The sequence below is a fragment of the Notamacropus eugenii genome, chromosome 2 (genome assembly GCF_028372415.1).
Source record: "Notamacropus eugenii isolate mMacEug1 chromosome 2, mMacEug1.pri_v2, whole genome shotgun sequence".
Taxonomy (NCBI): domain Eukaryota; kingdom Metazoa; phylum Chordata; class Mammalia; order Diprotodontia; family Macropodidae; genus Notamacropus; species Notamacropus eugenii.
In genome coordinates, this window is record NC_092873.1 from 2,890,148 (window position 1) to 2,917,811 (window position 27,664).

The following is a 27,664-nucleotide window of genomic DNA, read 5'->3' on the forward strand; positions in this document are numbered from 1 at the left end:
TCACCAATCCCCAAAAAACTTTATTGTTTCAAGTGACAAAATGTCCTTGGTCTCCACAGGGCTCCTGGGGGGCGGGGGTGGCCCACCGCCCATTACAAAAAATCAGAGGCTTTTATCAAAATGTTATAAAGTGGTATCAAAAGAAAACCCAAAGGTGGGTGGGGGCGGGGCGAGGAAGAAGAAATGGAGCTGAGGGAGGGCGGGGCCAACACCGGCAACCAATCTAACGACAGTATCTCAAGGGGGCGGGGAAGGAGGTGGGGATACAAAGTGCATAAATGTGCCTGCGGGCAGGGAGGGAGGAGGCTAGAGTGGGAGGCGGGGCCACATCCCGGGCTCCAGCCCTCCTCCCTGGTCCAGGGCCTCACAGGGTTGGGCCGCTCCAGAAGATGGGCAGGAACCACCTGTGAGGGAGAGAGGAGGGGGCGATTACCGGGTTTGGGCCAGGGTTGGGCCGCTCAGGGGCGCCCCCCAGGAAGGTTTCCACCCCCAGTCCCTGCCTGGGGTGCTCAGGCCCCTCATCACCAGAAGGCTCCTCTGGCCCAACTGACCCCTGCTGCAGGTGACACTGGCACTAATGGAAATTCAAGGGGCTGTGACATGCTCAGCAGACAGACATCGGGCAAGTCACAGACTTCTATCTTGAATGAATGAGATGATCAGATGATCTCTACAGTCACCTCCAGATCTACCAGTCTCTCCTCTGATACAGACCACAAGTCCCTGCTACTGTGACATACTAAATTGTGGGCAGGCCAGGGAGGCATGCCCTCTCTCCCCTTCAAAGCCAGACTGCCCTCTGCCCCTCCACCCCATGCTGCATCCCAGCAGGGCTTTGGTGAAAGGAGAATAATGAGACCAGGATGTGTGCCAGGAAACATTCCTGATGACTGGCATGAAGGCTGGCCAGCAGTATGGGTTCTGGGAAACCTTCAGTTGACCCTTTCACTCCTGGGGAGACCCTCCTCCAACATGCTGGCAATGAGCTTTCAGACCCACCAGACAGCAGCCAAAACCTAGAGCCTTTGGTGGCCCCTCGATGACCAGATCCCTCAGTATGACACTAGGAAGGCCTGAGACACAAGAGCCCAGAAGCTCTGGCTGAGCCCAAGGTGCGGCAGGCTCCCAGGGGGAGGGGGTGGGGTGAGCACAGTCCCCAGGCAGCCCTGTGCAGAGGCAGGGACCCCAGCTCACCTCAGAAGCGTCACCTCAGACCCTCTTCTTTTTCAGCTTCAATGCTTGAAGCCAGGTGGGTGATGACCCTTCGGACCTAGACAGTGCACAAAGAGAGAGTAAGCCCCCAGCCTTTCCTGGGCAAAACCTGGGGTTGTGGGGTAGCCATTGAGTCACCAAACAGAAGAGGAGGCACTGGGATGGGATGGAAGGAAAGTTGAGGGAAAGGGACTCAAGTCTAGGCTTTGCCACTGGGTGATTTTAGCCCATGTCACACATCCCCTCAGAGAAGGCAAAGTCCCCTCAAGTTGAAATGGAGAGATGCAGGCAGAGGTCGATCCGAAGGCAGACAAGTTGGTGTGGATCTGGTGAGAAGGAAGCTTAGGTGGGGATGAGAGGATGCTTAGAGACAGCACAAGTATGACAGAGACAAACATGCACTGGGGAAGGGGGGGGGGGGGGGTTCGAACCAGATGAAAATGTCATTGAGAAATATTTAACAAAATAAATTAAAATACCCTGAGTCACAGATAACGTTAGTATGTGCCTTTCTAAGTCCCCATGCAGCTCACGGGGATCCTTTTATTCAGTTAAAGGGCCCTGTTTCAATCTGGGTCCAACAAGACAATGTTTCTCTGGGTATATGGGGCAGGTCCCTTCCCACCTACCCTGAGGATTTCTCTGGCTTGGGAGGTAATGTGAGGGGCTTCCCTAGACCAGGGACCTTGCAGGACTTGGAGCGCTGGACGGCAGATTCCTTCTGGGTTGACTTGCTCTCCACCTGTTCCCCTTCCTCAGCTGAACGGTTTCGGGGACGCAGCTTAGCCTGTGTTTTAAAACATCAAATCACAAGTAGAACAAGAGGAGAGGAGGAAAGGAGAAGGAGAAAACCCAGTGGGGGCAGGAAGCCTGGGATGGCAAAGCTTCAGATACTAGCTGTGTGACCTTGGCCAAGTCACTTACCTCTCTGGCCTTGGTTTTCTCCTCTAAACTAAAGAGGTTGGATGAAATGATCCAGCTCCAGATCCTACTCTAGACAGGTAGCTAGGAGATGGGTGACAGCTACAGGAAGGGAATTGCCGGGACAAGAGGGATACCTAGATGGGTGTAGGTACTGGGAAGCCTCTCTCTGATCATCCCACCTGCTCTAGCCCTGCCTCATCTCAGAGGTCCATCTCCAACTAAGTGTCCTGAGACCCCCCTCTACCCCGCTGCCCACCTCCCCCACTCCAGCCCTGCCAGGGGACTGCTGATGGTACCTTGAGAGCAGAGGGGCTCAGGCCAGGGAACAGGTTGACTTTCAGACCCTTGGTTCCCAGGGACATCCGTGTTCGACGGCTCTGTGGCTCCTCCACCACCTCATCATCTGAAGATGGCACTCGAGATGCCCGCGGCTCTGGAGGCGAATGGTTGGGATAGGGCAGAGGGAGTCAGACCTGCCCTGGCTCATCCCTGAATCACTAAGATCCTTTTCATGTCTAAGGTTCTAGACTGTCCATTATACCTAATCCTTTGAATGAATCCTCCCCAATCCCTACCTCAGCTCTTAGGTTAACTAGTGTCCAGAGACAGTGTGGTACCAGAAGGAGAAGGGAAGGTAGAAACTAGATTCAGAGACTGGCTTTGTTACTTACTAGCTTGGTGAGTCTGGGCTAAGAGCTCTACCTCTCTGGGTCTGCTTCTTTATCCATCAAATGGAGCTAGTCACTGAACCTTCTGTGCCTCAATTTTGTCAGCTGTAAAATGGGGGCACTGATCCTTAACCTACTAACCTTTCTGAATTGTTTTGAGGAAGGCAGTGAGTCCCCCTTAAAGTACTAGACTAGTGTGATCAGCACTATCCTATGCTGTACATCAGTAATCTCCCCCAAAGTGGAAACCCTGCTCTGTTCTGTCGCCCCCTACCCCTACCCCTGCCCTGTTTTCTTACCTGTGGAATCTTGAAAGATCCAGGCATCATTATCAGCTTCTGAAAGCCCCAGAGTACCCCCAGGCCGGATGGCTGGGGCTCGATGCCCACGCTTGCGACCCAAATTGGCACGACTCCGATACATGGCACTGTCTAGAATTTCTGTGTCCTAGAACCAAACAAGGGTACCTGAACCTGCCTCAGTCTACCGTCTGGCCCAGATTTGGTCCAGTCTAATCCTCCTGCCCTCTCCTAACTGACCATTTGCAGCCTTGATGCTGGATACCTCCCACTGATCTCCAGCCCTACCTCTCCAGATACCAGCGTACCCCTGAAAGGTACAGTAACAACAGGTGGAAATGTTCTGACCCCTTGACTCTCCTGCTGGGGACCTGATTGGGGGCCAGTGACCTGGCATTTGAACTCTACACTAGCTTTGTGCTGTTTTTGCTGAAAAATGAGAGAATTAATGAGATGCCCTTAAGGCCCCTTCCAGTTCTGAAATCCATAGCCTTGGAAATCCATGGAATAAGTCCTTCTGTGCCCCTGAAAACCAGCCCATCTGTCCAGCTCTGCTCACGTCCAAGGCCACCAGCAATACCTTCTCCATACTCAAAGGACTTACCCAAGTCACACAGCCAGTATGTGTTGGGTCCTCTAAGGATCCCCAAAAGAGGCTCAGGGAGGATTTAATGGGGCACTGCAAATAGTGAGCACCTAACAATCACTTGCTGATTTGAATTTTTTGACGTAACATTTAGGAGAATCTAACTGCCCCCAGCCATGGGCAGTTGATCTTTTCCACCTAGAGAACCCATAAGGAGAGTCCTTAGCCCAGAGCCCACCTACTGACCTCTATAAAGGAGAAGTCCTGGCTAGACAACTCGGAGGGAGGGCTTTCAAACAGCCTCGGGGGAGCCAGGCCATCCCCCCGGGAGGCCCAGCTGCCATCCATCTCCTCTGTCCGACTGGCCTCGCCATCAGGCTGGGGCCGGCAAGAAGGCAAGGGATCCTCTCTGAGCTTTGGCTCCTCCTCTTCATCACCATCTGCAATTGTTTCCTCTTCCTCCTCCTCTTCCAACTGGCCCCTGGAGCCTGAGGTTACCTTCTCTCTGCCAGCAGATGCTCTAACGTTGCTGGTGGCCAACATATCTTGCAACAGGCCCTGAGAGCCGGAAGGTGGAGACCGGGCAAGGCACCCTCTGGGGCTGTGGGGAAGGGGTTATGTGAGGATTAAGGAACACCACTGGGAGGACAGAACCAGCATGCCCCATGCCAACTTAGCTCCTCCATTCTCCCCCCAATCCCTCCAGGTCCCCAGAACCTTTCAGCAGCAACATGTGGAGGGAGTATCTTACAAGGAAAAGGGCAATAGATGTCTGGATTCACATCTTGCCTTCAAGGCTTATGCTTGCATGGCCTTAGGAAAGACTCACTGCTTCCTCATCTGTGACATGAACAGCCTATTCTCTGCACTGTCTCCCTGGCCAAGGCTCTTGTGAGGAGAACTCTGGAAAGCTCATGGTCCTAGCCAGGTAAAAGGGAACTTCTGTGATTTCCCTAAGGGGCTAGGTGCCCTGGGGGTGTCGGAGAGTGGCCTAGGAGTCAGAGGACTTTCGTTCAAATGCTGCATATGTCACTCACAGCGTGTGTCATGTTGGGTAAGTCACTCAGCCTCTCCAGGTCACAAATAAGGGCTGGAGTGGATGGTCTCCAGGGACCAGTGCGAAGATCCAGTTCAGATCATACTTACATCCTCTCTGTGTACACATATGCATCATGGGCATGCACACACTCAGACATGTGCATGCATGCACATACATACATACACACACACACACACACACATGCACACAGAGTCATCTGTCTGGGGCTAGAAACAGTTGCAAGATCAGTGTCCAGGATGGATGTAGGCCAACAAGCTGACCAAAAAGAAGGGGACAACAGAGACCAACCACATGTGCTGCTCTTGTCTTTCCCTAAGTCACTGACTAATGGCAGCCAAAGTAGGAAAGGCAACAGTGAGAGATGAAAAGCCAGCTAAAGACTTGAGTGGAAGCTGTTAAGCAGTGCCCACTGGAGTCAAGCTTGACACAAAGTTCATGCCCTTGGCCCAAGGGTTGGAAGAAGCAAACAGTTGTGACTGGAATGGCCAGAAAAGGTGAATGTCCATCAGTCTGAGGCTCCACCCTGCAGCCAGACAAACACACAGAAGGGGCAGAGAGGTTCTGTGGACCCCACGGAAGAAGGAAAATTCAGAGGCCCACAGGGGGCCAAAGCTGACCCCACTCCTTTCCCCCACCCTCCAGCCCTGCTTCCTGTGCCTCCCATCCTGCAGAGGACTGGGCGGGCAGTCAGTAGGACCTGTGCCAGGCTCAGATCCAGACCTTAAGTGGCTCAGTGCCCTTGAGCACATCAAATCAAACCTGCTCATCTACTTCAGAGGCTACCAGGAAGGACAAGAGCAGTGCTGGGGGAAGGGGCCAATCTACCTAGAAGACGGATGACCTGGAGCAAGCTGGGATTCAGTTTCATCCTCTAGAAAATGAGGTTCTAAGCCCTGGAAGGTGCTTGGTAAATAATAAAGCAATAACAATAACTTAAACAAAACCATAAGATTTGCAAAGCACTTTACATCTATTATCTCATCTGATTCTCACATCAACCCAATACCTAAATACCTAAATAAACAAGGTCTATTATCATACCCATTTTTCAGATGAGGAACAGAGGCTGAGAGGTAAATGGGCTTGCTCAGTAAGCATCAGAGGCAGGAGTCGACTCTTTCAGCTGTCGAGCCAGCACACCATCCACTATTGTTTGTCCAGCATGACCCCATGACAGGTGAAGAAGCTGAGAGCCAGAGAGTAGGGGTCCCAATGCCAAGTTAGTGGTGGAGCCAGCCCTAGGACACAATTGCTGATTCCCGAGTCAGGACTCGCAGACAGACTTGGAAGAGGGCAAAGGCACTGGACCCGAGAGAAGTCAAGGTCAGAGAGAGATCCTCTGCTGGGCCTGGAGGGTAGATTAAGAAGAACCCCAGGCAGCCAGGGGACACAAGGAAACAGTGCTGGATTCTAAGCCAGAGGTCCTGGACTCTACTCCCATACTCCCCCTTCCTGCCTCTGTGACCTTGGGCACATAGTTCATTTTCCTTATATGTAAAAGGAGGCTAGACTACAAGACCACTGAGGCCCCTTTCAATTCAAAATCAAGGATGAACCTGAGACACTGTCCAACAGGCTCTCAGGAGTGGGACGTCAAGGCCCTTGGGACAGGCAATCCAGAGGCTGAGGCCCAACAGGGTTAGGCAGGAAGCCACAAGCATCAACTCACAAATGACAAATGCTGGAGGGGATGTGGAAAGATTAGAGCATTAATGTGTCCTTGGTGGAGCTGTGAACTGGCTCAATCATTCTGAAGAGCAATTTGGAACTATCCCCAAATGACTATAAAATTGTGCATACTCTTTGACCCAGCGACACCACTACTACTCTACATCTCAAAGAGATCAAAAAAAAAAGGGAAAAGATTCAATTTGTACAATGATATTTAGGGCAACTCTTGTGGTGACAAAGAATTGGAAATTAAGGAGATACCCATCGACTGGGGAATGGTTGAACAACTCGTAGCATATGATTGTGATGGAATATTATTGCTATAAGAAATGAAAAGGAGGATGGTCTCAGAAAACCCTGGGAAGATTTACATAAAGTGATAAAAAGTGAAGTGAGCAGAACCAGGAGAACACTGTACAAAGTAAAGGTAATATTACAAGGACAATCAACTGTGAAAAGACTTAACTACTCTGATCAACACAATGGTCCAAGGCAATTCCAAAGCATTCACGATGATTAATGCCATCCACCTCCAGAGAAGTGATGGACTCTGATTACAGATTAAAGCATATTTTTTCACTTTCTTTTTTTCTTGTTTTTTTTTTGTAACAGGGCTATTATGTAAATATGTTTTGCATGATTTCATATGTTTAATTGGCATCATATCACTTGCCTTCTTAATGAGTAGGTGAGACACTGGAGGGAGGGAGAGAATTTGGGACTCAAATTTTTTAAAATGACTGCTAAAAATAAATTATTTTATTTTTAAGAAAAGTACCAACCCATTGGGTGACCCTGAACCAGTAAATCCCCTTTTTCTGAGCCTGCTTCATAAATCAAGTGTGTTATGGGGCGGGGGGAGAGGGGGCCAAGAATGACTGCCAGGGGATGGTCTTGAATTTCTTTTTTATCTCTGATATTACATTCTAAGATCTCTCCCAGTTTGGCCTATCAACATGCAAATAATAAATCCTTACGATGTGCCAGGCACTGAACTAAACACTAAGAACACAGAGAAAGGTAAATACAGTCAGGGAGCTAACATTCTAATGAGGGAAACGACATGCAAATGACTAGGTACATACAAATATATATCAAGCAGATGGAAGGCAGTCTGAGAGAGGGGGCCAGAGCAGTTGGAGGTTGGGAAAAGCCTCCTGAGGGAGGGAAGAAGGGAGCAAAGGTGAGAGAGAGGGAGGGCAGGGAGGAAGGGAGGAAGAGAAGAAGGAAGGAAGGAAGGGAAGCTGGGAGGTGGAGATAAGGAAGAATATTCTAATCTGGGGAAGCAGTACACATACAGTACAGGTTTAGGATATGAAGCACTGGGTAACATAGCAAGGCCCAGTGATGTGGATCAGTGTGCAGGGGGAGTGAGGCATAGAAGGGGCTGGGCTGTGAAGAGCTAGAAGCCAAAGTGAGGCTTTGGTCCTACAAGAAACAGGGAGCCCCCAGAGTTTATGAGAGGGGAAAGACTGGCCAAACGAGGCCCTGTGAAAAGGGGGCCAAGGTTAGCCCTCTGGCAGCCAAGTGGAGAAGGGATTAGAATGGGGAGAGATGTGAGGCAGAGAGAACAATCAAGAATCCAGGCAAGAGGAGGGGGTTGGGGGAGAAACCCATACCCAAGTGGTGGCTTCATGAGGCAAGAGAAGCAGTCAGATACAAGAGACATGGAAATGACAAGACTTAAGCCGGGCACAGAAGCATATACCCTGTATCCTTGTGGCTGGGGAAGGCTGAGACTGCAGAGAAACTTGAGCCGGCAGTAGGCTGATGAGGTATCTGAACTAAGTCTAGCACCTATGTGGTAAGCCCCCAGGACTGAACGGTGTCAAGCTTAGACAAAGATAACAGGTTAAAGCCTCTGGACAGAACAGCACAAGGTCAGGCCCTCGAATGGCCATCCCACTTCCAGTCCAAGGGAAAGGAGGGAGGGCAGCAGAAAGGAAGAGGTGGGGGAGGAGGGAGAGGAGGGTGGAGGGAGAAGGGGAGAGAGGATGGGAAGGGAGGGGAGAAGAGAAAGGGAAGGGAGAGGACAAAGAAAAAATGGGGAGAAAGAGGGGGCATCTGGGAGGGTGTTTAGGCCCTTAAACTGCAGTAGGGAAACTTGGGGAGCAAGCATGTTTGGGGGGCAAAGGGAATGAGTCCCCTTTGGGGCTTGATGAGTTTGTGCTGCCTTTGGAACATCAGTTCAAGAGGTCCAAAAGGCAATTGGTAATGCAAACCTGGTGCTCAGGAAGGAGACAGGGGCTAGATATATTAACCTGGGAATTCCCTGCAGAGATGCTACTTGAGTCCATGGACCCTAAAAAGATCCCCACATGGACAGGATAGAACCTGACATGACACCACCAGCACATTAAAGTAACCCAGAGACTTCTGGTCACTCAAGCTGGGGCAATGATCGGGCTCAGCCACAGCCCCCAGGGCAAGAAGGAGCCCTGGATGTGGGAAGCCCCTGCTGTACAGAGGCCCAGCTGTCATCACAGTGAGCTACCTCCTGGGGTACATGGCAATGCGCTCTTTCTTCTCAAGCCAGCATCTCCTACTCCTAGTGTGACTGTTTCTGCACAGAGGGCAACTTGATCTCCCTTAGTCCCTGTTGGGAAGATCCTTCCCTAATCCAAAGGAGAACTCCTGGAAGAGACCTGTAGGACTGTTTAAAAGAAAGTCTATGCATAAACGTAGGCATTTAGATGAAGTGAAAGGAAACCATCTGCTTCACAGACTTTCCAAACCGATTCCCCACTGGGTTCCTTTCAACAGTGAGATGCTTCACTTCATAAAACAAGAGATCCTTGAATTAAGTTACAATGAAGACCAACGGCTCTGGATTTTGGAACACCTGGGCTCCCCTAACATTTCGTACCCAGGTAACATTGAACAAGCACCTTCACCCCTCCCAGACTTATTTTCATCTATAAAATGAAAGAGCTGAGCCAGATGGCATTTTAGGCCCCTTCCACCCAGAGCCCAATGATCCTCTAAAGTCTAAATGCTGCCTAATATTGGCACTCATCAGTTTATCTGAACATCAGTAAAGGAAAATGAGCTGAGAAGTTTAGAAGGTAACTGAGCTCTAAAGCTAGGGCTTAGAGCAGCCTCTTTCCAGAATCACAAGCCCTACCCTTCATTCCCACCCCATTTCATTCCCCCAGGGCTGCCTCTGGCACTCAGCCCTTCCCCATTAGAACATAAGGTCATTGAAGGCAGGGACTGGGAACCTCAGAACTGAACACAGGAGTAGCCAGGTACATAATACTGTTGTATCAGTCATGTCTGACTTTCGGTGATCCCATTTGGAGTTTTCTCAGCAGAGATACTGGAGTTTTTGCCATTCTCTTTCCTGGCTCATTTTACAGCTAAGGAAACTGAGGCAAACAGGGTGAAGTGACTTGCCCAAGGTCACAAAGCTAGCAAATGTCTGAGGTCAGATTTCTCCACCCACTGTGCCACTGCACTGCCCCCTGGTACACAGTAAGTTCATGATAAATGCTTATTGCCTTGCCTATAGCACCCCCTGTCCAAGGCCCCCCAAAAGAAGGCACCGTTCTCCCCTTCTCCCTTTCCTCAATCTCTTTTTAGAGAATCACAGATTTAGAGCTGGAAGAGGCATAAGAATCATTTAGTTCAAAACTCTTGCTTTCTTTCTAGAGATGAGAAGACTGAGGCACAGAAAATGAACAAATTTCCCCAGTGTCCCTTAGGTATGAAGCGGATGAACCAGGATTCAAATTTGGACCCTGGACTTCCCAGTCTGGCGCATGTCAGGTCACCTCTGGTGGGGGGGCTGGATCCATGGAGGCTTCGAGGACATTCCTGCACTATCAGAATCTTAGAGAAGGAGGGGGAAGCAGGGCCCAGAGCTGTGCTGGATATAGCAAGGAGCCTGGAGCAGTATAAGAGCACCGCAGGGATAGACAGAAGAACTGGGTTCGAATCCTGCTCCACCAATAACTTGCTATGAAATGGGCAAATTGTTTCCCCTCTCTGGGCTTTAGTTCCCTCATCTGCAAAAAGAAAAGACTGGGTAAAATGTGGGCAATCTCTACAGTTCTTCCAGTTCTAATGTTCTGTGTTCCTATTTCATGGAGATTCTGTGATGATAAATAAGTGCATGGTGTTAGGTACTCAGGAAATCGAGAAAGCTGAGGAGGAAGATTTAGTAGCAGCTGACTGGCCTTCTCTCCCCAACTTCAACCAAAGGCTCATTGAACTGCACAGTCCCCATTTTACAGCTCAGGAAACTGAGGCCCAGAGAGGGTAAATGCCTTCCTAAAGTTCACACAACAAGTTGTGGCAGAGCCAGCACTGGAATGGAGCATCCTATACACTCCTCCACCCTGTCTCCAAGTTCCTGTCAGCTGTCTCTGACCTCCTGTACTCCCAAGACCTCAGACCTTCTTCTCCTAACTCTGCCCCACCCCCCTCACCTTTTCTATCCACCTGTCCCTTCTTGCCCACATGTCTCACCCTCTCTCTCCTAGCCTCCTTGTCCCTGCCTACCTCCCCCTCCTCAAAGCCTCCTCTAGCCATCCCTCAGTTTCCCATACCAGTGTCCCATGCCTTGACGGCAGTCCTCTTATTCCTTCCTCTATCTCTTTCTACAGAGTTTCTCAAACTCTGCTGCAAAGTACATTGAAACACTCCAATTCTTGTTGGTATTTTTTTTTTTAAAGAGCCTTACGGTGTTTGTTAAAAGGCATTAAAAAGGCTCATTTTAGAAGATTTTAGTAAAAGTCTGAAGGATTCTACCACTGTGGAAAAGTGTGAGAACGAGCATCGTACTCAGACAGCACCAGGCACCACATCCTAATCCTCACTGACCCAGCTTCCACTCCAGTCTGACTTAGAAATTCTTTTGAAGTGATGAGTGGAGCCCATTAACAATGGAAGGGGCAGCACCATAAGAAATGGTAAAACCAAAAATGTGGTAAGAGGGGAAAAATACAGGCAATACCTAAAAATTCGTGTCCTTTTCAGACTGGAAAACATTCCATTAGGTTTGTGACTCAAGAGTGTACTCTGCCCAAAAACAATTGGCTTCGGCCTCTCAGTAAAGAAGTGTTCTTTCTCTGGGCTCACTTCTGGGACCCCAGGTCACCAGGCCGAGAAAAGCCAGGTTTCAACTTCCTTCCAGCTCCCAATCTTTGGATTTAACTCCTCTACCCAGGGCCTCCAGAGGAAGTAGGCCAGGAGGCTTCTGGTTTCTCACCTCTATGGAAATGAATGGTCACCAGAGCCAATACTAATACTCTCTTTACTCCCAGAGCCTGGGGACCTACTTAAGACAGATACATACATACCAACCTCTATATCCAAAGTCCCTAAGAGGAAGACCACTTTCCTTTACATCCAAGTGGATGTACATATGCCCCTCTGGAGGCAAAATACACCATGCACTCAAGTGGGTGCCTTGACCTATCCAACTGTTCTACAATTTGATACTGTGGGAAGTTTTACAGAAAATTCTTCCTATTGAAAAGTTTTACAAAATCATTTTGGGAGACTAAATATTAGGTGGCAATATATGAACATCTTATCTTAGAAGCCGTTAGGTGGTGGGCAGAGTGTTGGTCCTGGAGCCAGGAAAATCTGAATTCAAATCCAGCCTCAGACACTTACCAGCTGGGTGAAACTTGGACAAGTCAATTAACCTCTTCCTCAGTTTTCTCATCTGCAAAATGGAAATAAAAGTATCTACCTCCTAAGGATGTTACAAGGATAAAATGAGGTGATATCTGTAAAGCATTTTGCAAATCTTAAATTGCTACATAATGCTCGCTATTATCTTAAAGACTTTATAGCTTTCTCATTATATCATAAGCCATTTTTGACTTCCCCCAAACTTTAGGAGGAAATTACAATAAAATCTTTAGAAAACAGTGGTGGGGCAGGCCTTCCTATCTCCACCTGAACACCAGGGCAAGTGTGACAGAGTCCACTCTGCCCTGGATGGGGGTTCCCTTACCTGGTTCCTGAGTTTGTGGTTTCTCTAGAGTCCATTCCGAAGTCAGACACTCTATTCTCCAAAGGCTGTGGGAAGTCACTACCATATTGGCTCTCCAAAATGCCAGGCCGGCTCACCTCTCCAACTCCCAGCTCCCGGGCTTCTGAAGGCTCTCCGGCCTCAAGGCCACTGGATAATCTAGGACTTGTGAGGTCCACATCGTGAGACCAGTCCACCTGGCCAACCCCATGCTCTCGGGCTTTACTTGGACCTCTAAGACCCAAGCTACCTGAAAGGTCAGTGTTCCGGGGCCCCAAATCATTCTGCCAGTCCATCTGCCCAACTCCACATTCTCGTGCCTCACCAGAACCCCCAGACTCCAGGGGACTAGATAGTTTCATGTTCTTCAAACCCAGATCATGGGTCCAGTCCATTTGTCCTACAGCGTGGTCTCTGAGGCTGCCTCCCGTCCCCAGGTCTGTGTTTCTCAGCTTGAGGTCAGGTGTCCAGTCTGCCTGTCCTACGCCATGCTCCCTTGACAACAGAGGATCTCCAGGTTCCATATCATTGGATACATCCACATTTCTCATCCCAAGGCCATGAACCCAGTCTGTTTGTCCTACCCCACACTCTCTAGCCTCACTAGGCTCTGCTGACTCTATGTCCTCTGAGACATCCATGTTCCTTAGTCCAAGATCTGGGGTCCAGTCTTTCTGTCCTACTCCAAGTTCCCTAGATTCCCCAGGCCCTCCATCCCCTAAAGCACTGGGTATATTCATGTTTCTCAAGCCGAGGTCAGAGGACCAATCAGTCTGTCCAACCCCATGCTCTCGGCTCTCACTTGACCCTTCTGATCCTACACAACCAGATACATCCAAGTTCCTGAGGCCCAGATCATCAGTCCACTGCATCTGTCCCATCATAATCTTTCCAGGTGACACAAAGTTGGTGCTTCCTCTCGTAGTATCTGAGCCACTAAGAAGGCCCAGGCCCGAGCAGCTGCCTCGATCGGTCCCAATGATACCAAATTGGTCACTCTTTTCTGTGCCTTCAATTCGGAAGTCACTGGTCCAATCTCGTCTCCCTAGACTGAGTTCCCTTTCCGTCTGACTCACATCTCGTTGGCCAAATTCACTAGGCCAATCTTTTTCCCCAAATTCTTTGGACTGGTGGTTGACATCATTGCTCCTGGGAATCCCCACTTGGTCGTTCTTCCCAAATTCTTCTTGATGGTTAGAATCACTGCTCTTAGACCAGTTGCTCAAGTCTCTCTCCTCAGGCTCTTGGTCATGTAAATTGGAAGTACTAGGGCAATAGAAGCCTTCTGGCTCTTTCTCCAACCTCTCTTCCCTGTTTGGTTCTCTAGAACAATAGTTGTCTCTTTGATTTTTCTTCCCCAATTCCTTATCCAGCTGCTCTGAGGGTCCCACACTAAACATACCACTCAGGTCTCCATCTCCAAAGGCTCTTTCCAGGCAATCAACATCTCTCTTGCTGCTGCCACCATATTCACTCATCCAGTCTCTCTTCCCAAATTCCTGGTCATGGAATTCTATAGCCTGGCTACTGTAAGTCCCAAGCGAGTCTCTCTTCTCAAATTCTCGGTCTTGTAACTCAGCAGCCTGGCTACTGTAAGTCCCAAGCGAGTCTCTCTTCTCAAATTCTCGGTCTTGCAACTCAGCAGCCTGGCTACTGTAAGTCCCAGGCAAGTCTCTCTTCTCAAATTCTCGGTCTTGTAACTCAGCAGCTTGGCTACTATAAGTCCCAAGCTGATCTGCCTTCCCAAATTCCTGGGTTATAATATCCCCACCTAGGACATGCTCTTCTGTCTGGTCCCCACTGCTGGTATCAAACTTCTCTTCTACCCCTGGCTGGGCAATGCCATAGGTATTGCTCCATTCCTGGTGGCTCTGTGCTGCCTCTACTCGGTCATCATCAATGACCCAATTCCTCTCACTGGAACCTGAGCCCCCAATACCATAGCCCCTGGTGCCCTCTCTGGCCCAGGTGGAAGAGGGGCTGAAGGTGCTAGGGTGTGAGTCTACACCAATTCCAAATTCACTTTTCAGGTCTTTCTGAGACCATCCCAGGAGCCCCTGCAAAAGCAGAAAAGATAATTAAAATGATGTTTAGAGGTAAGATCCAAGACACACACAGGGTTCAAGGTGAAGCTGTTTTACTCTGTCTGATAGAAGACCCCTTGAAGAAGTGGCTGTGTCCAGGTTGGGGGGGCAGAGGCAGGCATGGGAGGGAAAGAATCATATCACCAAGTCAAGGCACTCATGCCCTATAGAGTCCCCATTCCAAAAGAACTGTCCCTACCTTTATTGAATCTCCTTTGCCCTAGGCCCCACAAAGGAGTCCACATTTGATTCCTTTGAGACTCTCCCCACTCCACCACAGCCATTTCCCTAGCAATTCCCCCACAGACCCTTACCCTATCAGTCCTTGGCAGAACCCAGCACGTGGATGAGGAAAGATGCTACACCCTCAAGTTGGAAGATACCTTTGTCTTCCCAGGCCACACTTACCCCCCCACGTTTGCTGGCTCGAGACACCAGAGTTGGATCTGGAAAGCGAGCCCGCCCAGCCTCCTCCCACAGGGCCGCATTGGCCAGCAGACGCTCCAGGATCGACGTGGTGCTTTCTTCCCCACTTTGGGCCATGACCCCCACCCACCCTGGGGTGCTGCGTGAGGCCTGACAGTGGCAGGGTGGCCCTAGGAAGGAATCTTCTCCCAGACTTGTCTGACTACTTTTAACTGCTCCCTGAGACTCTGGCCCAGGCTGCGCAGCTGCAGCCAGCCCCTCCCAGAAACAAGTTGAGTCATACAGATCCTGGGACAGACACACCTACTGGCTAGCCCTTAACCCCTTCTCCTCCTCCTCCTCTTCCTCTTCCTCCTCAGCAGCCTGCCTGCCTGCCCACTGCAGCTTAGGAACACCATGGCAGGATGCCCAGGGCCTATACACCACCTCTCCCAGGCTCCACCCCTGGCTTGGCAAACTGGTAAAAACTTAACTGAAGAACAAACCTGAACCTAGGCTGCCTGATTAAAGGGCAGCAGGGGTAGAATGAGAACTGGCATACTGCATTCTAAGTGAAGTCCCAGTTCTGACATTCTACAATGCTAAAGGCCCTCCCAGCTCTCACACCCTATGTTCTAAGAGCCCTCCCTGCTCTAGCACTCTATGTTCGAAGGTTCCTCCCAGCCTTCACATCCAGTGTTCTAAGGTTCCTCCCAGTTCTCACATTCCGTGTTCTAAGGTTCCTCCCAGCTCTCACACTCTATGCTCCCTGCTCTGGCACTCTATGTTCTAAGGTTCCTCCCACCTCTCACATCCAATGTTCTAAGGTTCCTCCTAGATCTCACTCTATGTTCTAAGAGTCCTCCCTGCTCTGGCACTCTATGTTCTGAAGTTCCCCCACCCCCAACCGCCACTCTCATGTTCAATATTCTCAGAGGCTTCCCAATTCTGACCTTTCACATTCTAAAGTCCTTCTCAGTTATAGTGTTCTGTGCCCTAAATTCTCTTGTTCTAACATCCTGATTCTCCCTTCTATAGCCCCACACTGTAACACAAGAATCTTAGCAAATCTCTGCCCCTGGTCCAACACCTAAGGCCAAATGCCAGCCCCCTTTATGCCCCAGTCCACCTTAGGCCCATCAGCCCTCACCTCAGGGCTGGCACTGGGTATCTGAGTCTCACACTGCTCAGGCACAGCTGCTTTCCGGGCACCATTGGCACTGGGAGGTGGTGAGGCCAGAAGTTTATCTAGCCAGCCAGCATCATTTTCAGGGGCCCTCAACTCCGGTGACATTCTTGGAGGGTTCCCATCCTCAGGCCTAGTCAGGATGGTCTCAGCTTTTGCCAAGTCTGGGGCATCTTCCTGGGAGGGTGTAGCCTGCTCAGGGACAGGGGCATCAGCAAACATGATGCAGGGCTGAGCTAGGGGAAGGGGAGGCTCCTGTTCCTGAACAGGCTCGAGGATGGGCAAGGCTGCCTCCTCCTCTGGAGTGGGAAGAAGGGGAGTCTCTAGTCCAGCCACTGGCTCCTCAGTTCCAGTTACTTCCTCTGCTTGGAGCAGTGACAGTCTTGGTGAATCCTGGACATTGGGCTGAAAATCTGATGGGGAACTGGAGGAAGCTAGATTTCTGTAATCTCCCTGCTGGTTCCAGGGGACCCCACAGTGAATGCTCTCCCTCTGAGCCCGGAAGGCAGCCCTGATTGGCCTGGAGCTCTGATCCCCATCAGCCTCTTCCCCCTCTCCCTCAGAGAGACCCGAGTCATCAGCTTCAGTGATGGGTGAGGGTGGTGGGGACTCTAGCCGCCACACACCCAGGCCTGAAGGCCGAGTAGGGAAGGTCCACTCGAAGGACTGGGACAAGCTCCAGTTGGACTCTGTCCCACTCCCAAAGGGCTGCTCCAAATCACCTCTTCCTCCCTGGCCCTGAGGTAAGGCAGCAAGAGACCCCCCTAGTTTCCTCTGATCTTGGCTGGGGGGCCGAAGCACACCTTCGGAGAAGCGGCGTTGTTCTAGGTGCGGGAGCTGAAGGCTTAACTCTCTACCCTCCTCCTCTTTTTCCCCCAGAGGAAATGTTCTAGAGTGTTCCAAAAACTGGCCCCCTGAAAGTGGAATATGGGGAGAGGTAACCTGGGAATGCTCTGGACTTAGGGACCCTGGGGCCTCTGGGGTGGTAGAAGTCTTCTCAGGGGACAGGATTGAGTTGGGGGACCTGGAGCCTTCCCCTGATGGGAAGGATGGGCTGGATGATTTCAGGGGTTCAGGTGACTTCTCTGTGGGGAGGGCTGGGCTCTGGGATGTGATGAGTCCCTCAGCAGAGGGGGCTGGGCTCTGGGATGTGATGAGTCCCTCAGCAGAGGGGGCTGGGCTCTGGGATGTGATGAGTCCCTCAGCAGAGGGGGCTGGGCTCTGGGATCCTGGAGCCCTCACAGGGCTAGGGCAACAATCAGGAGGCATGGGACTAGGTGGGGCTGGAGAAGGAACATAGTGTGGATGGGCTGAAGACTCGGAAACCTGTAAGAGAAAAAGTTGTCATTAGCCATCTAGGCACAATGAACAGGGCATGTGGAGCAGGCAGGGGGACCTCCAGCTCCCTCTTTCCACTCCAAGCCACTGTCCTCCCCTTGTCGAGATGGCAGACAGGAATAGAGGGATCTGTCCACAATTTGGGGAGAAGAGGCTGGTGTGAGGGGCAGAAAGGAAGCTGCAAATCTGGCTGCCTAACTCCTCTGCCTCCCCAAAGAGCCCGCTGAACAAGTTCCTTCCAGACAGAGAAGGGAAGGTCTGCTTCAAAGCTTGGGACAAGCTCCGGTTGGATTTGGTTCTCTCCTCAAAGGGCTCACTGGTGCTTTATTATCTTTGGGGAAGAGAAGAACGGGGTCTATGGAAAGAGTTAGCTTCAGAGTCTGGTCCAAATTCTGGATCTGCCACTTACTACCCAACATGACCCTGGCCAAGTCATTTAACTTTCCTGTACCTCATTTTCCTCATTTTTGAAAGGAGGGGTTGGACTAGCTGGCCTCAGAGGCCCCTTCCAGCTCTAACATCCTAGGACCTAGGACCTCCTGGGCCTCAATTTCCTCATCTGTAAAACAAGGAAGTTTATCGGATTGCATGCTGTCTTGGGGAGAGGGGAGAGGCAAGGAAAATTTTAAACTTATGGAAGAGAATGTTGAAAACTAAAAATAAATAAATTTTTTAAAAATTTAAAAAGAGGGTGCTGGACCAGAGGCCTTTGCAGATCCCTTTCAGCTCTGCAGTTGACCCTGTGAAACCCTAGGAACTCAGTGAGAGTTCCTGAGAGCAGCTGCCACCTGCACCTGAGAGGAAGCAAGAAAGTCCAGTAGCAGCATCTCCAAGGCCATGGGAAAAGCGCATGGCTTTGTGCACAGCGTGAGGCAGAGGCAACAGGAAAGGAGCATAAGACTCATGCCTGTGCTGGTCCTTCTCCTTCAGAGCTGACTCCCGTCAGACTCAGCAAGGCCTGGGCCCCATCCTAAACAGCCCCACCCAGGCTCTTTTTTACCACAGGCAGGGCTATGAGTCAAAGGTTCCCTCGCCTTGCAAGCCAGCCAGACAGCAGCCCAGCAGCTCTGACGGACTACACAGAAATCGAAGGGGGTGATCAACCTTATCTCCTCTGCCATCCCATCTGCTCCCCTACAGGCCCTGGGGTCTAAGGAAGACTCCACTCCAAGGCCTAGAATGCCGTACAGGGAATGGGCTGCTTCGAGAAGGGAGAGGACCAACTTTGGAAGCAGAAGACATTAAGCCCCACCTTCTCTCCAAACCACAGAACTTGACTCCATGGCATTGTCTCCGAGGCTGGGAACAGGCCCTGGGCTAGTAGTGAGAACACCTTGATTTCTCATCCCTGCTCTCTGACTGACTACCATCAGGATCTTGAGAAAAGTCCTCCCTGTCTCTGGGCCTTGGTTTTCTCTTCTGTAAAACAGACGGCTCAGATGTTGTTTGTTCTGAAGTTGTTTCTGACCCTGACACTATACGTTAAGGTCTGACACTGTCTCTGCCAGGTCCCTCCTAGGGCTGATGTCCTATGATTTTATTCTAGGACAAGGGACAACTTACTTCAAGGGATAACACTGTGCTTGCCAGGTCTCCACTAGACGTTGGGGCTCTGTTGGACGTCAGGTCAGAGGAGATGAGCCTGTAGGGTGGTGGGAGAACAAGAAGGAGAGATACAGACTGCTAGAAGTCTGTCACAGCAGGAAGAAAGGAAGCAGAGTCCACAAGGAGCTCCCCACCTAGAGCAAGATCTGGTGCAATTCTTCAGCAGCCCAAGGCCGGATGCTTCCCACGCTCCCTAGAAGTAAGCCTCTCTCAGCTACTGGTTCCCATTTCCAAACCCCAACATTCAAGGTGAAATCCTAAGGACAAAGGCTGGGGTTTCCCTCCCTTGTGCTCCCCTCCCCACACACACACACACATACACACTTCCTGCCTTCCATCCTACAAGGAGTTAAATGCTTTCACTCTGAAAGAGAAGAAGCTCATTCTTGCCCCAGCTTAATGCTTTGTTTAAAGTAAGTCCGGCAGACTGAGAGAAAACAAGTCTGGTTCTCACATCTGGTCAGTCATTTTCCTTGTGGCCAACTCTACATGACCCCATTTTGGGTTTTCTTGACAAAGATACTGGAGTGGTTTACTATTTCCTTCTCCAGCTCATCTGACAGACGAGGAAAGTGAGGCAAAGAGGCTGAAGTGACTTGCCCAGGATTACACAGCTCTGTAAACGTCTGAGGCAGCATTTGACCTCAGGTTTTTCTGACTCCAAGCCTGGTACTCTGTGCATCATGGCGCTACCTAGCGGCATACTCACCTTCTAACACTGGACAAGCCCTCTGGGCCTCAGTTCCTTCCCTCTTCTATAAAATGAGAATTAGTAGTCAAACACATTGCCTCACAGAGTGGTTGAGAGGAAGGTGCTTTGTGACTTTAATAATGAGATGGAAATCTCCAGGGATGGAACATTACTGGGCCCTCTACCCAGCAAGAAAGGCCAGCTGTCCCCTCAGCTGTGGTGGTAATTTCTTACAAGGCTTTGGTACCAGAGTGGGAAGGGTTAACCTCTCTGTCATCGCCACCACCCCCATTCCTTTGCCTCAGCCAGGTGAGAGAGATGCCAGGCTGGCTAAGCAGGTGTCTCCTCCTTCCGGGTCTGGCTTAAGTGAAAGTGCTCAGCCCCACCCCACCACACTTCTTGCTTCTCAGCCCAACAAGAGGCTGGACTAGGCCCCAAAAGGGCAGTTTTGCCACAGGCTGGCTCCCCAGAGGAAGGGCCTGAGTCACAGCTAACATCTCTGCTGCTCAGCTATGATCCCCTAGGGCTCTGTCCCTCCCTCCCAGAGAGAGGGCCCACAATGCACTGCAAACTCCCATCCCAACAGGCAGGCAGGGCTGGGGGTTACAGGTTTGCTGCATTCCTGAAAAGAAGTAAGTAAGTACGTTTTTTGCCAACAGAATCATGATTTAGATGCACTGGCGTGGGGCTGGTGGAGGACAGGGAGCAGGAATCTGCTATTTAAAGAAACCATATGGTAATGCCATCTGTAAAATAAATCATCAATCCCTAATTTTGTTACATAAAATGTGGGTTCTTCTGTATACCATTCTTGCAACTCGTGAGATATCAATTTATCATGCGGCCCCTTATAACAGCACATGTCCCTGAAGGCCTGAAACCTGCTTGGGGACAAACAGCCTCCTCATCAGAGGATTACAGATTAAAAGCTGGAAGGGACCTTCAAAGGTCTCTAGTCCAGTCCCTTCATTTGACAAATGAAACTGGAGCCCAAAGAGGGGAAATCCTTTGTCCTAGGCCTCACAGCCTAAGGAGCCAGGATTCACACCCAAGTCCTCAGACTCCAAATCCCTTTCCTCGGCTCAGAGGAAGCCCTGACAGTGAAGGAGAGGGGCTTTACGCTGACCCATACATACCAGAAGCCTGCAAAGGAAGGTCCTAGGCATAGTGACATTAAGAGACTCTGGCCCCATGGAAATCAATACAACAGAGAATTATCACCTGCTGCTTGTCTCCTCTGGAAATCTTGGGCCTAGACAACTGCAAGGTCTATCCCAGCTCCAAAGCTCTGATCTGGTTTTCAACTGGGATGTGCCCTGGCCTCACACTCAACTCTCTTACTTCCCACCTGGGTGACCATTTCACTCCTCTGGCTTTGTTTCCTCATCCTTAAAATGTGGGGCTAGGCTCATACAACGTTCCTCAGACAGCGGTTCCTTTCAGCTCTAGATTCTACGACTGTAAGGGAGGCAGAAGCTTGGGAGGCTACCATGGAAGATATCAGGCTGAAGGACTCCCCCAGGCCATCTCCATATCCCAACTCACCTCTCCTCAAGCATCCTGCCAGATCCTTCAGGTCGGCCCCCTTGGGGCTCTGCAGGGCACTGCCCAGCTGAACTCGGGCCTCCTTCCTGCCCCTCCTCAGGCTTTGCCTGGTCTTCCTGGGATACTGTCTCCTCGTCCCCGGGGCTCTGCAGTGGGCCATAGGCCCTTGGGCCATAGTGGGAACTGCCATCATGGCTGAAGGTGAGGCGGGAGCCCCAAAAGCGGTCAGGGCTAGAGGAGCTCTCTTTTCGGGGCTGCTCCATCTTGGCCAGGATCTCTTCCACAGTACTGGTAGAGAAACGATCAGACAAAGGGCGGAAAGGAGCAGGAGCCTTCCGGACCCCCATCGGGACTGAGCAGCGGGGTGGAGGGGTGGCTGGGGGCCCCTCATCCTTGCTGGTCTCCCTGGGGCTAGCTGCGGCAGAAGGTGCATCGGAGGCTGACCGAGGAGAGAAGGTCAAGGGGCGCTTGCTGCCACTGTAGGGCTGTGGTCCTGCCAGCATGTTCATTTTCCTGGCAGAAGGTAGCTCAGCCAATGGGCCTCGGGGGGGTCTTGGCCCCAGTGGCACCAGCAGACTGGGTTTGGCTGGCAGAGCTGGCTTGGCAGGCAGCGTCCGGGGCTCAGGTTTGGGCTTTACTGGGGGTTTGGCCTTTGAGTCCCCTACAAAAAAGAGGAGGCAGGGAGGGGAAGATGTGAGAGATGTTGGAAAGCACATCACTGATGGCCAAGTCAATGAAAACAACACAAATGAGGCGACAAGATAATACTGGCACATTCATAGACCCACAGAGTCACAGCTCCAGGGCTAAAAGCCATCTTCCCCATAGGCCGTCTCATCTAAACCCCTCATTTTGCAGAGGAGGAAACTAAGGCCAGAGGCCTTTAGGGCAGCACCATCAGACCCCCTCAGCTCCCTTTTGACTTCCTCTGACTTTCTTCAAGACTATTTCAACTCTACCTTATGCAGGAGCGCTCTCCCAGGCCCAGGCTGCCATCATCTTCCCCTCCCTTTGCTACAAGAGATCGTCAGACCTAGGCACTTACATGTCTCTACCACTAAAACGTCAGGTTCTTGAGGGCAGGTGACAGTGTTTTTGCCTTTCTTGTTAACCCCAAGGGGCCTGCCACGTACAAAATGTTTGGTGACTGTCACTTCAGCCTCACAACATTTGGTCAAGCACATACTAGAGCATGCTGCGTATATGAGCTAGCTGGCACAGGGAATAAAGTGCTGGGCCTGGAGTGAGGAAGGCCTAAGCTCAACTCCAACTTCAGACACTTACTAGCTATAGGACCCTGGGCAAGGCACTTAACCTCTGCCTCAGTTTCTTCATTTGTAAAATGGGGATCATAATGGCACCTACTAATAATTGCAAAATGCTTATCAAAGTAGCACAGAGTGGGCACCATATAATTGCTACCTATTAATCTATTTTTAGAGAAAAGGAAACAGGCTTAGAGTACCTGATTAAATTGCCTGTGGCCACACAGTCATTCAGCACCAGCAACAGGACCCTGAGAGGGCTTCTGAATGCCAAGGCCAGTGTTCTTCGTGCCCTAATACTGCCTCTTTTATCCTAAGTACCCCCAAATCCTCCTGGGGCTTCCAGTACTCTGAGGAAGGGGGACACTCAGACTCCAATTATCCCCATAGGGTTCACTCTTCATTCTAGCCTGGCTCACCCTCCACATCCCAGGCCATCCCGTGGAGCAGGGGCTGAAACCCTCCTGGAGTGCCAGTCAGGAATGACCTGGGGGCTTTCTCCACCCCTGCTTCCCAATGACATGATTCACCCTGAGTCACTTGTCCCGTCCTCAAGCAGTGGTCTCTCTGATAATAAGCAGAGAACTCCAGACTTCTTCATGAGGAAGTGTGTGACTCGATGCCCTCTCAAATTCCTTCCATCTCCAAAGTTCTCTCCTATTTTCTGTGTCACTCCCCTCCCGCTTCCTCTGGCCCCCGCTTTCCCATCATGGGCTCCCAGGCTCATTCCTGGGAGAACAGTGTCTCCCTCCCCAGACACCCAGCTCCACCCTATTCCCATCTGTACCTGGCACTGGGTCAGCCAGCAGCAGCTCCTCCTCCATCTCTTGGGGGGGCCGGGAAGCCATGGGGGAGCTTTCCCTGAGAGTGGATAAATTCATCACATGCAGCAAACCCTAAAGAAGGAACACAAGAGCAGGGGAGAAAGAGGGAGAGGAGACAGCCAGGATTAGGGGTCAAGAGAAGCTGAATTTGGGCAGGGAGGGAGGGAGGGGAGAGGGCGGAGGGCTAGGCAAGGAGAACTCCGGAAAAGGGAAAAAACTTGAAGGGAAAAAAGTGGGGTACCCAGCAGCAAGCATGGGCCCTGGAACAACTCCAAAGCCCTCTTGTCCCCCAAAGCTCTCCGGAACAGCCCAGTCTCCTAACCAGGACCCCACTTTACCTTTCCCACAGTCACAGCTGCCCCACACCCACCCCACTGTGGGTACCAAGTTGGGCACCAGACTGAAAGGGGCACTTGGGCCTCAGAGGCTGAGCTTTCCCGTGAATCACTTCACCTCACCTCGTGGGGGACGGGAAAAACCCGCTCCACATCAACCTGCAACTGCTCCGCCCCGGTGCCCCAGTCCCTTCCTTGTCTCCCTCCCTCAGCAGGGAGTGGTTCCCACCCCCTGGCTCCCCCCTCTTTTGCCTCCCCAGCCCTCCCTCAAGAGCCCTGTCAGAGCTGCCTCCATCCAAACACGGAAAAACAGGGAATAAAAAGTAAACATCTGGAATACATTTTTCCTTTTTTTTTTTTTTTAAATTTCTCAATCGTTTTTGGCGTCGGGCTGGAATTTGATGAGGTAAAGCCAGGGCCTGTGCCTGTTGCTATAGCAATGGCCTCCCACTGGATTTCCAGCTCTTCGCCAAGAGGCAGAAGGAGAAGGCCCTGCACCCATAGAGAACTGGGTAAGGGCTCTAGAAGCCCTGACTCCTGCTGCCAAGACCCAAAGGCTGGTTACGCATCCTTTAAAGAAGTGACAGGTCTGCTGGGACTGGGTATGGGCCTCCAGGTTGACAGGAAGGGATTGGGGGAGGAGGAGAGAGCCACAGCGGAAGAAAGCTTGCCGAGCCACACCATTCCACTACAGAAAGAGGCCAAGGACTTCAAAGAGCCTACCTGGAGAGTGGACAACTCCTGTCCACCCCTCCCTTACTCTCTCCATATTTAGGACATAACTGTATCAAACGGGAACTGTTTCCTTGCCTCAGTCACCAGACAGACCTGCCTCTCACCCTCCTAAGCATTCCTAGCCCTTTCCATTAACTCCCACACTTCCCTCGTTCTGGTATGTCACCTCCTTGATGGCTCCCAAACTGCTCCAACTTCCCTATCCTACCCTGTAACCTCTTAGCTCCAGCCCACAGAACCAGGACCCTATCTACCTGATGGGGGGGAGGGGGAATCTAACACACTAGCACCTTTTCCTCTCTGGTCAGTCAGTGTCTCAAGGTTCCTTCCCATCATCTAATTCACACAACCTGCACCTGATCTCCACTGGGTGGGGTGGCTGGGCCTAACCATCCCTCTATGGCACACACCCCAGCTGGCTCTGGAAAAAAACAAAATCACACTGAATTCTAAGGGCCTGGTTTTTGCAAATCTGACACACACACCCCCCTTTCCCTTCACAAAGCAGGAAGGAACTGAATGAAGTCAGGCAGCCTACATGGAGAAAAAATGCAATGGTGCCAATGTTGTTGGGGGGGGGAGGGTTAGGGGAGAAGGGGAGAGGGTATTTCTTACAAAAAGGAAACCAACAGTAGGTCTTCTTAAGGTCTTAACCACTGAAAGAATTGGGGGGGGAGGGGGAATTACCAGGATAAGAGGGAGTCACTGAGAATCTGTCTCACCTACAAGGGCAGTCAGAGCGAGTAAAGAGCAGTAGGAAAGACAGGACTGAGAACAAGGTGGGAGAAGGATTAGGGAGAGAGGTCCATCCTGCAAGCTCAGGGTCAGGAGCCCACGGGTCTAGATGACCATAGGTGGCCAGGCGAAGCAATGGATAACAAGCCCTGGAAGGAAACCCGAGGGGGGGCACCTGGAAGGGATCGGCTCTGAAGCCTCCTGACTCCGGCCTGCAGAGCCGTCTGGAACAAGGGCCCTGCCCCAGGGGGACAACGACTTCCTTCCGGGGGGAGGGGGGGAGGCCGAAGGGGGGGCGAGGTCTCCTTGGCCTTTGTGTCCCAGCACCCATCACCCACCGCGCCGAGCACCGGGTCGGTGTTCTTTGATGGATACCGTGCGGGCTTGCAGACTGGGGGGGGGGGGGGGGGGCCGGGGAGGCAGCGCGGGGCCGGGGCCGTACGCAGGACAAGCTGCAGCAGGTGCGGGGACTGACGCGGCCGAGCCCCCGGGGGGCGCGGGATCGGGACCTGGGTCGGGGGCAGTTGCGGGAGGACGCGGGGAAGCCACTCGTCACCCCGGCGCAGCCCAAGTCGCTCCCGCAGGTCCCCCGCCCCGTCTCCACCCCCAGCTGCCACCGCCCCCGGCCCCCTCCCCCGCCCCGCCCCCAGCCCCCTCCCCCAGCCCTCCCACTCTTTCTTCCCGGCTTTTCTCAGGATTTCGGAGGCGACTCGGCCTCGGCGGCTCTTCGAGCGTGAGCTCTCCAGCTTTTCTGGGGAGGGAGCCTGAGTGCGCCCCCCGGCTCCTGCCCCCGCCCACGCACGAGCTCCCCTACCCGGGGCACGAGCTTCCGCGGCCCTCGAGGCCACCCCGACCACGCGGCCCCCCCCCCACCCCGGCCCCCTCCTCCTCCCGCTCCCCCCCCCACGCGCGGGCCCCGCCCCCTCCTCCGCCGGGTCGCCCCAACTCGCGCGCACTCACGCGCTCCCCGGGGCTCCGGCTCGTCTCCGCTGCTCGGCCCGCGTCCCCGCTCTTCGCCCCGGCCCGGCCCCAGCCTCAGCCGCCGCCGTCACCGCGGGACAGACCTACTGAGAGTCCCGGGTGAGGCCCCGCCCCCTCATCGCCCGGTCCCGCCCCCAGACCGCTCATGCATATTCATGAGATGGTCGGCCCCGCCCAAAACGCCCCCGGGCGGAGCGCGGCTGCCCAACCTCGCCGAGGGCTCGTGGGCTCCGCCTTCCCCACTATTATTTATGAATATGTAAACGAGGGGCGCGCCGGGCACTCGGCCTTCACCCGCCACTGGCGCCACTAGGCCGCAGAAACTGCTTCAGAAGGGTCGGGGACCACCGAGGCGACCGGCTAGAGTGTCCCGGGCGGTGAGCCGGAGGAGCGGAGGCCCCGTGGCCCCAAGCTTCGAGCGCCGCCATAGAGAGGAGCCTTGGAACCCCTCAGAGCAGCTTCCTACGCACCTCCCCGGGGGCATGGGGGCAGCGTCGGTGCCCACCTAGCCTTTACACGGACAGAAACCGAGTCCCGAGCGCTCCCCCGGGCGAGCCCACCCAGCCCTGTGACTTTACAGATGAGGAAACTGCAGCCCCGAGGGGCTTGGCCGGAGGCCCCGAGGACGCCTGGGCCGCAGGCGCGATTGCGCCCAGTAGGTTGTTTAAGGGGCCCCTGGAGAGTGACGGATCCCGAGGCTTTCCGCTCAGGCAGGAACCAAGTAACCGCAACCAAGTTTTCCTGCGCCTCCCAGGGAGAGGCTCGAAAAGCATGGGGCAAACCTGAAGGCCCATCACCGAGGTGACCCTTAACAGCTCCGACCCCGGGGCTGAAGGCTGCCCCGGGAAACGACCCCACCCTCAGCTTCCAGAGGAGCAAACAGGCCCCGGGGCAAAAGCCAGGCTTAGACCCCAAATCACCTCGGCAGTGATTCTCGCCCTGGCTTCTGTGAGCTTGTACGTGTATGTGTATTTTATATGAATATATAACATAGGCATGTATTAAGAAAAGCTTTGCTTCCTTTGTAATTCTAGGCATTTAAATACCCCGAGATTTCACCGGACTGCCAAAGGGCTCCATGAAACAAACAAGTTTCTGGACCAGGTGTTGGTATCTAAAGACCTATCTATATATTACAAGGACCAAGTTCAATACAGGGCCTGGTTCAGATTTCATTTGTAAAGGGAACTCTCAATGAGAAAACTCCCTCTACCAGTAAAGGTCAGCCCTGCAGTCTTCATATTTGCCTAGAACGCTGAAGTTCCAGGAGTTAGCCAAGGTCACGTTAGAGGCAGGGCTTGCAGGCTCCAAGGGCAAAACTGGGCTGATTTGATTCTCAGATTCAGTATAGAGAATAGGGCATGCACAGGCCCATCAGCCCTCCTGCATATCAGATTCTCCATCCTCTCTAATAATGGTTCTGTACCATTGCGTACACCTCTTCGACTCGTGTTTCTTCTGCCCAGATTACAGGAGGCCACTCAATCCTGATTTAATTATCACATGCCTAGAGATCGCTGTGGCTCACA

At 52.2% G+C, this 27,664-nt stretch overlaps 1 protein-coding gene across 4 annotated transcripts; it reads right to left on the bottom strand.

Annotated features, from left to right (window-relative positions):
• Positions 1–26,232, bottom strand: TNKS1BP1 (tankyrase 1 binding protein 1). Of its 4 annotated transcripts, none has more exons than XM_072638628.1 (12): positions 26,115–26,232; positions 23,313–23,421; positions 21,261–21,921; positions 18,983–19,061; positions 16,046–17,407; positions 12,389–14,463; positions 3,936–4,290; positions 3,104–3,251; positions 2,433–2,569; positions 1,842–1,999; positions 1,195–1,270; positions 1–404 (listed from the first exon to the last, which is right to left on the bottom strand). In XM_072638628.1, the coding sequence occupies exons 2-11, from the start codon at positions 23,404–23,406 to the stop codon at positions 1,210–1,212; spliced, it is 5,130 nt and encodes a 1,709-aa protein (XP_072494729.1). In that variant the 5' UTR covers positions 23,407–23,421; positions 26,115–26,232; the 3' UTR covers positions 1–404; positions 1,195–1,209. The 4 variants fall into 4 exon arrangements, with proteins under 4 accessions (XP_072494729.1, XP_072494728.1, XP_072494730.1 ...); XM_072638627.1 differs by lacking the exon at positions 26,115–26,232 and adding an exon at positions 25,330–25,384; XM_072638629.1 differs by lacking the exon at positions 26,115–26,232 and adding an exon at positions 23,808–23,888.
• Between the last annotated feature and the right edge of the window lie 1,432 nt (positions 26,233–27,664).

Coding starts and splice junctions, on each gene's coding strand:
- TNKS1BP1 (XM_072638628.1), bottom strand. CDS start 23,406: ATGAATTTATCCACTCTCAGGGAAAGCTCCCCCATGGCTTCCCGGCCC. Junction 17,408..18,982: donor GCACAGTGTTATCCCTTGAA/GTAAGTTGTCCC, acceptor TTTCTCTTACAG/GTTTCCGAGTCTTCAGCCCA. Junction 14,464..16,045: donor TACCCAGTGCCAGCCCTGAG/GTGAGGGCTGAT, acceptor CTGCTTTTGCAG/GGGCTCCTGGGATGGTCTCA.